This window comes from Athene cunicularia (assembly GCF_003259725.1).
Source record: "Athene cunicularia isolate RWA chromosome 8 unlocalized genomic scaffold, athCun1 chr8_part1, whole genome shotgun sequence".
Taxonomy (NCBI): domain Eukaryota; kingdom Metazoa; phylum Chordata; class Aves; order Strigiformes; family Strigidae; genus Athene; species Athene cunicularia.
In genome coordinates, this window is record NW_020799109.1 from 12003035 (window position 1) to 12015422 (window position 12388).

The window sequence follows — 12388 nt, forward strand, 5'->3', positions numbered from 1 at the left end:
CCGCCTGGTCGTGCCGCGCTTAGCGCGGCGCCTGCTGTTAATCCTGTGTAAACGGTGCTTCTAGTGAGCTAATGGGTTTGGGGGCTGGATGGTGACACACAATGGCATGTGCCAATCGAGGGCATTAACCGAGCTAATTATACTCCTACAGTTTCTGTGTGTAAGCAAAGCCAAAGTAGAATTTGATACCACGCGAACTTCTGGCACCAAAGGCAACCTGGGGCTGGGCCGGCGCCAGGCCCGGCCCATGCCAGCAGGTTTTGCCAGCGCAGACCGGTCAGCTTGAAACGTGGACAAGTGCCCCCGTGCCCAGCGCCCATTGTCGATAATCTGCCGGCGTGGTGCTGAGGACTGGGAGCTGACAGTGCAGCTTTTGCAGCAGATACTTGTAAGTGTGGACAAGGCTGAATGAGGACTGACCTCCCCTGGGCCGGGACCGGCTGCAATTTTCACAGATCCTGTTGTGCTAAATGCTTTTAAAACCTTTAAGTGCCAGTAGGCAACCTTGAAAGTAAGCACAGTCCACCCAAAAGAGCTGGTAACCCTCCTCTCTGAGGAGACAACATTCAGTCCCTTGTGCCTGAAAACCTTAATTTCACTGTGTGCTGCTCCTGATACTGCTTCCTTCAGTGTCATGCTACAGGGATGCAGCAGCCCCGAAAGTCTGACAAAATCATCACTCCAACCTGTATTTTCTGTGATCTGCTGCCTCCCTGACCTGCTCAGACTCCCAATTGCCAGCTATACGGACCAGAACCTCAAAGTGCATTAAAAATCACAGCAGGTACAACATTCATCCTCCTATAGATGGAGGTACCAACACAGAAAACTGTCAGGTACTGGTTTTAAGATGAACTCTGCATTTCTGGCCTTTCTGGTGGCCTGGCAGCTGCACTTTATATCCATTGGTCAAGAAAGACCAACTTTATAATATCAGGAGACATGATCCAGTCTTTTTATGCCGTTGGTAAAATGTTGCTGTGAGCAGTAACGTGTAGGCAGGAAAACCTGATGACATATAATCGTTACTGTGGACTGAGATTACTTTTTAAAACTGGCAAAAGGGCAACAACGAACTTTTAATTGGAGGGATCAGAATTTTTCCTGCTCTCAGAAATGAGCCAGGTCAGAACAGGAAAAAAAAAAAAAGAAAAAAAAAAAAAAGGTCACTTTTAACCAGGAAACTTTACAGATTAAAATGGCAATGTTGCTGAGAACCAAAAAATGCCAGGGCTGTGGGGTAAGGAGTTGCCAAGCTACTGCACGGAGTAAGATCAGCTGTTTCTTTTCCTTATTTAGCAACTATTTTGCCCTTGAAAAACAAAATTTACTGTAATGGAACCCCAAAGGGCAAGTGCTTGGGCAGGATGTTATTTGGACTAGCTGATCTTTAAAAGTGTCTTCCAACCCAAACCACTGCATGATCTTATGATTTAGCATCACTAGGAGGCAAGCCAAGCCTAGGCAGGGCCTACACAGCTCTCTTGCTACAGGTATCAGTGGAATGAATGAAAAAAAAGAAAATAAAAAGAGCAGAAGAGCGCCTCAGTGCCCAGGAATTCACCTTTGACTAGCTGCCATTTAGCTGCTGTCCCACCTGCCAAACCATGCCCTTTATAAAGCTGCTTATCTGAGGCTGCATTAGGGCTACCTGGTACAATTAAGGAATGGAAATTTTTAACTAGGAAAGGAAAAAGCTGGCAGTAACTATTCAGCTCCATTGCTCAGAGCAAATATGGTTGGTGTGTCAGAGAGTCCAAAGGAAGGAGGCCACACGCTGCCTTACGGCACCGTCTGGGGCCCATTCCCTTCAGATCTGGAGCACAGCGTGGCACTGCAAAGCCAGTCTGATACCAGAGGGAGGGAGAAGTCTCAAACTGATACCAAAGGAGATGGGGCAAAAAAAATGACAGCTAGGATAAAACCCTTCTGTCCAGGGAAAGCTGAGCACTTCAGCCCAGGCACAGCAGTGCCAGGCCCTGGGAAGAAGCAGCGTGGCTCTGCCCAGAGCATGGCACAAGCCATGGTGCTGGCTCTGAGGGCAGACTGGGTTAGCATCCTTGTCTGTCCATGGTACACGGCTAGTCTTTCCTCCCCCTCCCTTTTATTTTGTGAGATATGCAGAGATAAAGGGAAATAAATGTTAAAATAATAAGTGCTTTTAAATGGATGACTCCATCCCCTCTGGAGTGGTGTTGGCTTTGTGTGAGGGTGAGCATGTCTTTGCCACGCTCTGACCTGGCTGTCCCCTGGGGGCCCACCCGCTTGCCAAGGTGGCACGTCCTCATACTTTGGGGGCCTCCTGGCCCTCTCTGTGCAATGAGCCTTTCTTGGCCCTGTGAGGCCAGCACGAGGCTTCAGCCCCCTGGCTTCACCTTCACAGTGTGAGTGCCTCTACGCTGTGTCTACCCGGCAATAGCCTTGCTGCAGAGGCCCGGGCTCACGTTATTCCCAGTGTGGTCCATGCAGAGACATTTGTTCTTTCTTTCCCTGCCGCCTCCTGTTTCTACATAGTGCACAGGTAAGCTCTCTGACCACCCAAAATGTCACTCTGTGCCTCACAAGTGTGGCAGGCAGAGAAGCAGAGCCCACAGAGCACTGATTTGGGAGTGTTTGTTCCCTCACGTTTTCCCTGAGTTGGCTGTAAAGGGTTTGGGCTAAGAACAAGAAATCAGAAGGGAAGGGAAGCCCCAAGTGTTCCCAGACAAGGAGAAAGAACGTACATGTGTGTGTGCTTGTGCATATGTAAAAGTGTTCTGGCAACTGCTGTTTTAGGCGAGAGCAAATCACTGCATTCAAAGCCACACATGGACTAACGGTTTGTGCTGGGCACATGGCAGTGGCTGGTGTGTGCTCAGTGAGTGGCACATCTGTGCGGCAAAGGCATTGTCACCAGCTGTAGTTTAGCGGCACAGCCAAAACATTGTTGCTGCAGCACAGGCAGGTGCTCTCTGCCTGCCTCCCAGCTGGCCGGCTTCCTAAAGCACAGGGGCTCGCACAGCATCCTTCCTGCCCAAACGCACCTGTGTATGAGCAGGTGCACGCCTGGCTGTGTAGCCTTGCCATCCTGGGCCCTGGCAGCGATGCAAAGCAAAGTGTCCCGATGCCAGCGGTGCTGGCACGTGTGTGCGTGCACACGCCTGCGCATGTGTGCTGCCTCACAAGGGCAGGAGCCTGCTTTGCCCTCAGATTTGCATCCTCGAGTGGGGCTGCCTGACAGGAAAGCCCAGGAAAGGCTTCACTGGCCTCACGTCACCCTGGGGGTGAAGCACTGGGGTAAGAACCAGCTGGGCAAGGGGGAAACACCGTTTTGCATCTGGCACCTGCTCAGGCGCTGGTCTGGCCTGGCAGGAAACGCCACGTGTGGCTGAGCTCCAGGAAAGTCAGCAAAAGGTGCCCATAGTCACCTCGGGAAAAAGCTCATCAGTCTGTCTGCCACACACACCCACCCATCGTGCACATGCTGGCCAGGGCAGATTTGGCTTCCTCAGGCAGGATGGGCAGGTCACGGGGTGCTGGCCCATGCGACACTTGCACTGGCCGTTCCCTTGCACGCCTGTGCTGTTTGCAGGTGCTGCTCTCTAGGAGCCGGCACTGACGTGGGGGTTTGCAGGGTGGGGGTTTGCAGGGCTGGGGCTGGCTGGCCCCCGCAGAGTGGGTACGGCCGCATGCCTCGGTAGGGGTTTCACACCTGAACATATGCAGGTGCTGCTCTGCAGTTACGGGCCAGGCGACGGTTTTACTGCTGAGCAGTAACTCTGCATACACAACTGTGCTCAGTGCTGCAGAACAGTGTTACTGCTGTGTCCCACGAGGCTGGCAACATCTCAGCCTTACCCAGGACTGATAAAGCCACCAAACCCACTGTCCCTGACCCCTCTTTCCTGCAAACCCACAAGCTAAGTCCAGCCTGGTCCTGCAGCCAGCATGCTGGCGGGGAGGGGGCTGTAGGTAAACTGTCCTCCAGCAAAGCTCAGCATCACCCCAGGGAGGCATCTGCTACATCCTGAGGCCCGCTGAGGATTAGTAACTGGCACTAACGCAGGTGGGGAGGGCAGGTCTCAGGCCCCAGCTACCACTGGTACAGGTTGTGCAGAGCATGGCCTGGGCAGAAGGTGGCTGCTGGCTTCCTCCCGCTGGGAATGATCCATCCTTTGGGAAGTGGAGGGGACCCAGAGAGGGCCATGGTGCAAAGACAGGCTCGGCAGGAGCCATTCCTGGTGGTACCAGGGATGGAGGATTCCTGGTACACCCTGGTACGGCTGCAGGTGGGCAGAAGGTGAACACATGCACACACAGAGGGGGTTGTCACAGAGGGTCTCTGAGCTCCCTGCCCGCACAGGGTCCCTGCGGGAAGCGTGGGGCACTCACGGCTGGGATGTGCCAGTGGGAAAGGACTTCTCTGGCAACAGGCTGGGGAGCATGCCCAGGTCCAAGGGACTCTACAGCCTCTGCTTATTGCCGAAGAAACAGACAGCAAAGCCAGCTTGTATGAAACCCGATTATTCAAATTTATTAACATCAAGAATTATGCAATGATGCTGTAGATTTTTTTTTTTATTAACAAATAGAAAACAGACTGTATACAACAGTGACCCCTACAGCACTATGCATCCACAAGGTAAAAATGAATGTGTCCTCCAACATTACCAACCCTGGATTGCTGATTTCAACGTAGCTTGGATTCTTAACATTCGGAATACATGTGATAATACAATTAGATACCCTTCCACCACCTTTATTCATAACTCAATGCACTCAAAAGAGGGCTGCTCACTCCCTGTCTTTAGTGCAAGCGTGATATAATAAGGAGTATTAATATATAGTACCATTAAATTAAGTCCAGTAGTCTTGCCACATTGGTTCATTAGAACGTCCTGAAGTAGCGGAAAGTACAATATTCTAGTGACTTTTAACATTTGCAGGATAGCAGAAATTATAGATACACCCAACCTCTGAAGCCATGTGTACTCCCCTCCCCTTCCCTGCAGTACCCTGCTTTCCAAAGAGAGCCGGCGCGGCGCCGCTCGGGGGACGGCTGGGCTGGTGCTCCTTGCCGTTGTAAATGCTCTGATGCACTTCACTGGTGAGAGGTGACAGAATGGCGCTTGCACGCACAGAACCGCGGGATTAACAAAAAGGGCCATGTCTCGCTCTTCCCATCCCATCCCCTCCCCGGGGAAGTGTGGGACCCACTCGCTTCTCCTGCCCCCTTCCCAGCGAGACACACAAAAAGAGGCTCCACAGCCCAGAGCCCGGGATTTCGGGTCTCTCACAAACAAGGCGACGACAACTCACGTCATATCGGGATCTGCCAATACACACGGTCACTGGATTGGTTGAACACGCATTGTAATAGGACTGAACGGTTTCCAGCTGACAAAGGGGACCGCTTCTCCGGTGACCCCACAAGCCCTCCCAAACCCAAACCTACTCAGGAAATAATGGGGGGGAGGGAAAAGCTAAAAAAATACTTGGTAGCTTAGGTCCAGTTCCATGAAATTTCATATTCTACAGAGGATTAAAAAGCAGCCTACGGGGAATGGAGCCGGGCAGGAACCACAAGCCAGCTGCTGCAAATTACCAAGGAAGCTGCACTAAAATGGGCAGAACCAGCAGTGACTGGGCTGAAATAAACACAGGGCAGTAAAAAATGTAAAAGCAAAAGGAAATTAAAAAAAAAAACCCAACTCCCAAACGTTTGGCGGGTCCAGTTCTGCCTGGGCAAAACATTAAGACTTGCAAAAAATAAAAAATAAAGAGAGAGGAGATTATAAAAACCACTAGTAACTATTTTACATGTTTAAAAAAAAGATCCCATTCCACCCACCTAAAGCCTCGCTGTGAAATGCAGTCGCGTGAGAGAGGGCGAGAGATGCACATGAGCAGAAATTCAGCCAGAGACTGGAAATGCTTTTGGAGTCGGATTCCCTCGTTTGGCGCTGGGGCGAAGTTCCTAAATGCCGTGGTCAGAACTGGTTGGCATGGAGGTCTGCTGCCTGGACAGCACCTCCGTCTGTACAGAAGGACTGAGGAATGGGCGGCTCTGGCTCAGAGGGACCCGTCTCCACTCCTAGACATCCCCACCGCGACTGGAGGAAAGCACTAGTTACGTTGCATAGTGGTCGAAGCTGCCGAGATACTCCAGTGCCGCTCTGTAGCACAGCTGGTACTGGTCCTGCAAGGCAACAAGGGGGGGGCAGTGTAAGAAGCGGGGACCCAAGGACATCGGGCAGCAGGGCTGCACATCCAGAGCTGCTGGCTCCCCTCCCTTCTCCCACAGATCTCCCCTGCCTCGGGAAGGAGGGGACACTCACCTCTGTCTGCACCATGGCTGGCCGCTGTGTCCGCAAGGTCTTCACTGTCTGGAACATGTCCACCACCCCCTCGTAGCGCATCCTCTCCAGCACGATGCTGAGTGTGATGAACACGCCTGTGCGCCCGACCCCAGCACTGCAGAGGGACCAAGAGGTGCCGTTAGAGACCCGCCAGCCCCAGCGAGGCTCTGCAGAGCTCCTAGGAGCGGTGTCAGCTCATGGTGCATGGGGACGTGCTCAGTGGAGCCAGGAGAGGCCACAGGGATGTTGCCAGCCAGAGGTGCCCCCTCAGCCCCATGGGGCCCGCTGATTCTGCCTTGCTTCTGGGCCAAGCTGCCGCGGCACTCTGCCCTGCCCAAGGACTCTTCTGAGGAGCTATGAATCAGTACCGCCGGGGCACTGGGCTAATCCAGTCACCTGGCAGAAAGGCTGCCAATGGCACCCGTGGACGTTGCTGTCTCTTCGTCCCGTCTGCCTCTTGCCAGCAGTATGCAGGAGGGGCACCAAGCGCAGGGCAGCTGGCAGCTGCCAGTCTGAGCAAGGTAGGGGACATCTCCGAGGGCTGAGGAAGGCAGAGGTGGGTGCTGATCTGTCGCCACTCACCTGCAGTGCACCGTGATGGGCCCATCCTGCCCAAACTGCTCCTTGGTCTTGTGCACCTGCCCAATGAAGTCGATGAAGCCCTCTCCTGTCTTTGGCACTCCCTGCTCAGGCCAGTCTGTGAACTGGAACTGGCGGATGGTCCGTGACTGTCCATCCTGCAAGGACAGGGGTGTTAAGATGTGAACTGTGGGTGAGGAGACAGCAAGAGGGGCTGACCTGCTCTCAGACCCCCTGGCTCAGGCCAGGCGAGATGGTCCACAGGCCATGGATGAACCCAGGCACATCTTTTGCTGAGTGCTTGGGGACTGCCTCTGCTCTCACATGTTCACTCCACGGCAGGTGAGCTTAGCAGGGCTTTGGGCCCCTGCCGGGTCTGTTGGGTCAGTGCCCTGGTTCTGTTTGGGCCCAGCTCCACCTCACGACCACGTTTCCTGACAGGGGTCCTGCACCTGGTCAGATGCTGCACACAGAGACTCCAGGTGCAGAGGAGCCCATGTTAAACACCTGTCCAAGTGTGCAGCACAGGCAAGGCACAGCCTGGTGCTGATAAGGATCCCTAAGCTGCTCACCAGGGCTGACACAGCTGGCAAGGAAGGAACCTGTGGTGAGAGGTGCAGCAGGTGGGGTGCAGCAGCCCTTTCTGCCTGCAGTGCAAGGCAACACCTTGCTTTCTGGTTCCTCTCCAGGAGCTGCTGCACAGTCCTGTTGCTGGCCTGGGCAGGGCAGAGGTGGGGCAGAGGTACAGGAACTGGGGAGCCAGCAGTTGCACTCACCCTAGCATCTGTCACCTTGAACTCCCGGAGGATGTACTGTGGCATGTTGTACTCTGCCATGGGGTCCACCACGAAGTACTGGTAGCGGGCAGAGCGCTCTGCAGGCCAGTACTGATGGCACTTCTCCTGTGGATGAGGAGCACAGTAAGACATCGGCACTCAGGAACTGCTGCTCCTCCCTCCCACTCCCTGGGAGCGTATGTGGCTGTGGGGCCACAGGGTCAGCCACAGGACAGGCTGGCGGGAGGCTGGCCCACAGCAGCTGGTGCTGGGGACAGACTGGGGTGAGCCGAGAGGTTGTGCCCACAGACAGCAGCCACACAGCCCCCTTCTCCCCCCAGCAGGATTCGTACCCGGCCCATCTCACGCAGCTTTGTCAACATCACCACGATGGTGGAGTTGTGCTCCCAGAGCATCCGCCAGAAGTCCTCTGTGGTCTCAGCCAGTGGTCCCTGCGTGGCGATGTAGGCCTTCTGCTGCCTGTGACAAACACAATGGTGCTTGGACCAGCTCCTGGGAGATGGGCAGCAGCTGCTCCTGGGGGCTGGTAGGCTGGGAGAGCTGGAGGCAAGGGCCTCTGCAGCTGGGAGCAGGGCTGACAACACAGCTGCAGGAGGCAGGTCTCTAGGACTAGCCATGGACTCAGGGGGAGGGACGAGCCTGCCCAGCGTGTGTCTTCTAAGTGCTCCCCACAGACGTAGTGAGCACCACTGGGTGCAGGATCCAGAATGGCTGGTAGTCCTTGCTGGGTGACAGTGTCCCTAGCGCTGCTGCACTGAGAGCCTTCTTGGCACCGAGCCCCACCTGAGCATGCTGCCAGCACCCATCCAGGCTGGAAGGAGAGGCTGTGCTTGGGGATGATACCAGCAGCACCCCCAGGTTCCTGTACTTTTACTCTCTGTAGCAGCCATCACCACCCCTCTCATTGCATGGGGAGACACAGAGCAACTGAATCAGGACACCTGGATCACACACGCCAGCTAGTAACTAGGGCAGTGTGGAAACCACAAATACCATTTTGCCAGCTTTTCTAAAGCTTTAAATTTGTCCTCGGTTCCACTGTGAACCAGAGCATCTCTCAAAACGTCCTGTTTAACAGCAGAGCTTGACCTGCCCCAGCCTGGCCCCCACCCTGAAGAAAGCACCCCTGGTGCTCTGGCCTCTGAGAAGGGTGAGTTCCAGGGTGTTGGTTCTTTGCTGGGCTGTGCTGCCTGCGAGGCGGGTCTGGCGCCGCACGGGTGGCGGAGGCACGGTCTGGCTTCACCAGTGCGGGGCGCCGGAGCCCGTGGCAGGAGGGGCGGCATCCTCCGGTCTGGCATTTCATCTCTCCGCTGGTGCTAAAAATTAATGAACGTGCTGCAGGACAGCTGTAACGTGCAGGATGAAGACAGAGGCTGCTTCAAGGTGGATTTATAAGACATCATAAAAAGCAGGGAGTGGGGGTGCAGCATGAAACAAAAGAGCTAATAAAGATGTAGCATCAGTGATGTCTGCAGGACGTTGGGCCAACTGATCTCTTTAGATAATACCAAGAAGATTGCTTCGTTCAAAGGAAAGGCTGGGAAGAGATGACAGTGCTCTTCAGGGATGGGGTAGGTAGCACATGAAATGGTACCACCTGTCCTCCTAGCACAACCAAGGGGAAAAACCAGCATTTCTCTTAATCAGCCCTGGAGCCAGGGCACTGGCTGCAGCCCCCCTGCCAGACACTGGGCTGCCAGTGGCTAAGAGACACACAGGCAGGAGGGAGCAGAGGCTGCTCTGTGACAGCTCTTCTCCAGCCCCCTTCATTCTTCCCTATTATTCTGTCCCGCCCCAAGGGAGCCTGGCTCACTGCAGTTTTGCTGGGTTGGGATGCTCCCAGGGTTGCTCCCCTTCTGCTCCCTCCCCACTCTGGCCTCCACGTAGCCCTTCCTGCTGGGAACCCTTCCTGGGCTCAGCTGCTGGAGCAGGGATGGAGGCACTGAGGCGTTGGCTGGCCTGCGCCAACATCTGTTCCCTTCGGCCGTGCCTGTTGCTCCTGGGAGGTCCCCAGCTCATAAGAAGCATTTGGGCAGAGCCAAGCTGGAGGGGAACTGTACCACATCCATCATATGCCCCACTCCTGCATTGGGTGATCCTACTGCAGTGGTGCACAGAAAGATGACAGGAATGAGCCTTGTATGTGTGTTGTTGTGATTTGGTCTGGATTGTTGTTTGGGGTTTGGCAGGGAAGGAGATGTGGCCACTGAGCTGTTTCCCTGCATTCTCTTCTCCTGGCACTTAGCAGCTGAGTGCTAAACAATGCCAGCAGTTAGAAACAGAAACCGTAAGTATTATTGCCCCACTAGATCTTTGCTTGTGCTTTCTAAAAGGTATCCTGGGGAGCAGAACTCAGTGACAAGCTCCCCAGTGTCCAGCACCAGTCCTGCCTGAGGATCCAGACTCCCCCCAAAATCAAGATGTAGGACAATGAGCCTTGGACTCTGCCTGGATCAGCCACACAGTGCAAGCACACTTCTACCTCTCGTTGCTACAGCTAGTGAGGTAGGGCAGGTTTGCCTTAGGTGCTGGAGATGTAAAACACGTGCCAAGGGATGCCTACCAGAAGATCCTATAAATCTACGCAGGAGCCAGCCCATCCTCCCACCCCAGCCATGTGGGCATGTCTGCAGCAATACAACCCAGCCTGGCTGCTCACTCACTAGTAGTCTTCACATATTGTAACTAGACATGCTGGAGCATCTGAGAAAACGGAAACAGATAAAATGCAGTAAAGTGGTCCCCAGCCCACCTCTAGGCAGCCAAGGCCAGTCCTTGGGAAAGAGGAAAAAGCAGCTCTGCCCAGGTTCCCAAGCAGGCAGGACAGGATGGCCCAGGCACCTAAGGTGGCCCTTACCTGTACCCATCTATGAAGCTGGCATTGATGTAATCGGAGCCCTCGACACCCCGGATGGGCTGCAGACAGACTCTCGTCAGCTCGTATGGCATGATGTTCACGAGGCGGTTCTTGAATTTGTTACATGGGAGGTTGGCACTGATGAAACGTGAGGTATGTGCTTTAGAGTTGGCCAGCAGCTGAAAGAGGAGGAGACATGTCAGGCCCCTGCTGGGGATGCAGCAGTCTGGGGGCAAGATCAGGACCCTGGCAGGGCAGGCAGGAGTCCCTCTGAGCATGCAGGCACGCTCCCTCCTCTGACCCAGGGACTGCCGCTGGGGACCGGTCTTTCTGGACCAGACGAAGGGCTCTGCCACTATGTTATGAGGAGGCTGCACCCAGCTGCTCTATTTCACAGTAATCAAGTCTGGTTTTCAGTACCACGTTGGCCCCTCTGCTGTGACTTTGCCCACCCAGGCATGGCACGGCCTCACTGCTGGCTTTTGGCGTGTAGGTGACACACAGTCCCACTTGGACTGACCTGCTGGCACAGCCCCAAAGCCACATATAGTCTGGCTGACGAAGGGCCAGGACACGAAGCTTTGTGCCTCACTGAACCAGAGACACAGGCCTGAGGCATCAGGGAAGAAAAGCTTTCCATCACCATGTCTTGCTATTTACTTCTCAGCCCAGAAGTACCCAAGAAAAATGTGAGAATTTTGAGTTTTAGGTAAAGAAGGTCTATTTTGGGTTACTGTGAGACATTTTATGGTTCTCTTTGAGCCCTGTAAACTGGAGTCCTGATAAATGTGTTTAGATCTTGCTGGCAGAGGCATTCAAACAGAAGTCCCTCTTTTTTTTTGTTTCCCTTCCCAAAAAGACTCTCCAGAGCCACCCTTCTCTCTATGTGTGGCAGCTGGTCCTTGCCAGAGGCTCCCTGCAGGACAGGGATGCTCTTTGGGGAGTGATGCAGCCGTGTGAGGCCCTGCCATATCCCAGTCCCCAGAGTTTCCTGTGCAGTGTACACTGATAGGGAACAGTTTATTACTGTTCTGAAGAGACCATTGGAGAAGCAGCAAATGTTTGTCTTTCTTACAGCAAAGTTGTTAGAGTTGAGCCTAATTCTGTGGCTCTCTTGAAGGGTTTCTCAGGGCAGGTGTCACCAGGAGATACTAACGCAGCATGTTCTACTGTCCCAAACCCAGGACATCAGCATCTCTGGTAACCACAGGACAGAGCTACTCAGCTATTCCTAGTTTACGCAGAAAGTCAATATTTTGCCTCTCCTGCTCCTTTGTCACTTGCAGGGTATCCCCAGGGTGAAGCTGTATTGCTGCAGTTCATTTCACAGCCTGCATGGTCTGCTGCCTCCCTGCATGAGCTATATTCCTCTCCATGAGTTCACTGGACTAATGCACCTCAACTGAGAATATGGGCGCTTACCAGAGCTCACTTCCATCTCCAAAGCTATGATAAATATCTGCAGCTGGCATTCACAGATAGCAAAATGTGGGACTGGCTTCTTAAAAACAGTATGCCTTAAAACACTGCCTTCACCAATTCTAGACAGTAAGCCTTGGCGCTGAGGTGGTTAAAAGATAACAGAGCTTAGCACTGAAGAAATGAGACTAGAAACGTCTCACATATTTAAATGGGAGCCGTTTCTAGACAAGTTGTTCACAGTAACATCAATTATCACTAACACGATCTGCATCTGATTTCAGATGCAGCTCCTGCCACACAGTGAACCTAGAGCAGAACGTGCTGCTGAGAACTGCGCATCCATCTGCCTTTTATATCCTCCCCAGAAGCTGCCAATCCAGGGGGGACCATGGCTG

General features: G+C 53.8%; 1 protein-coding gene across 18 annotated transcripts in view; it reads right to left on the reverse strand.

Moving 5' to 3' along the window:
• Positions 1-4487: 4487 nt before the first annotated feature.
• The window catches only part of PTPRF (protein tyrosine phosphatase, receptor type F), a 296366-nt gene continuing 288465 nt past the window's right edge, over positions 4488-12388 (reverse strand). For all 18 annotated transcript variants that reach the window (XM_026854407.1, XM_026854406.1, XM_026854410.1 and 15 more), the window contains 6 exons: positions 10572-10750; positions 8047-8173; positions 7694-7819; positions 6921-7075; positions 6318-6453; positions 4488-6178 (listed from right to left, as the gene is read on the reverse strand). In XM_026854407.1, the coding sequence (XP_026710208.1) occupies positions 6110-6178; positions 6318-6453; positions 6921-7075; positions 7694-7819; positions 8047-8173; positions 10572-10750 (792 nt within the window). In that variant the 3' untranslated portion in view covers positions 4488-6109. The remainder of the gene's footprint in view (positions 6179-6317; positions 6454-6920; positions 7076-7693; positions 7820-8046; positions 8174-10571; positions 10751-12388) is intronic.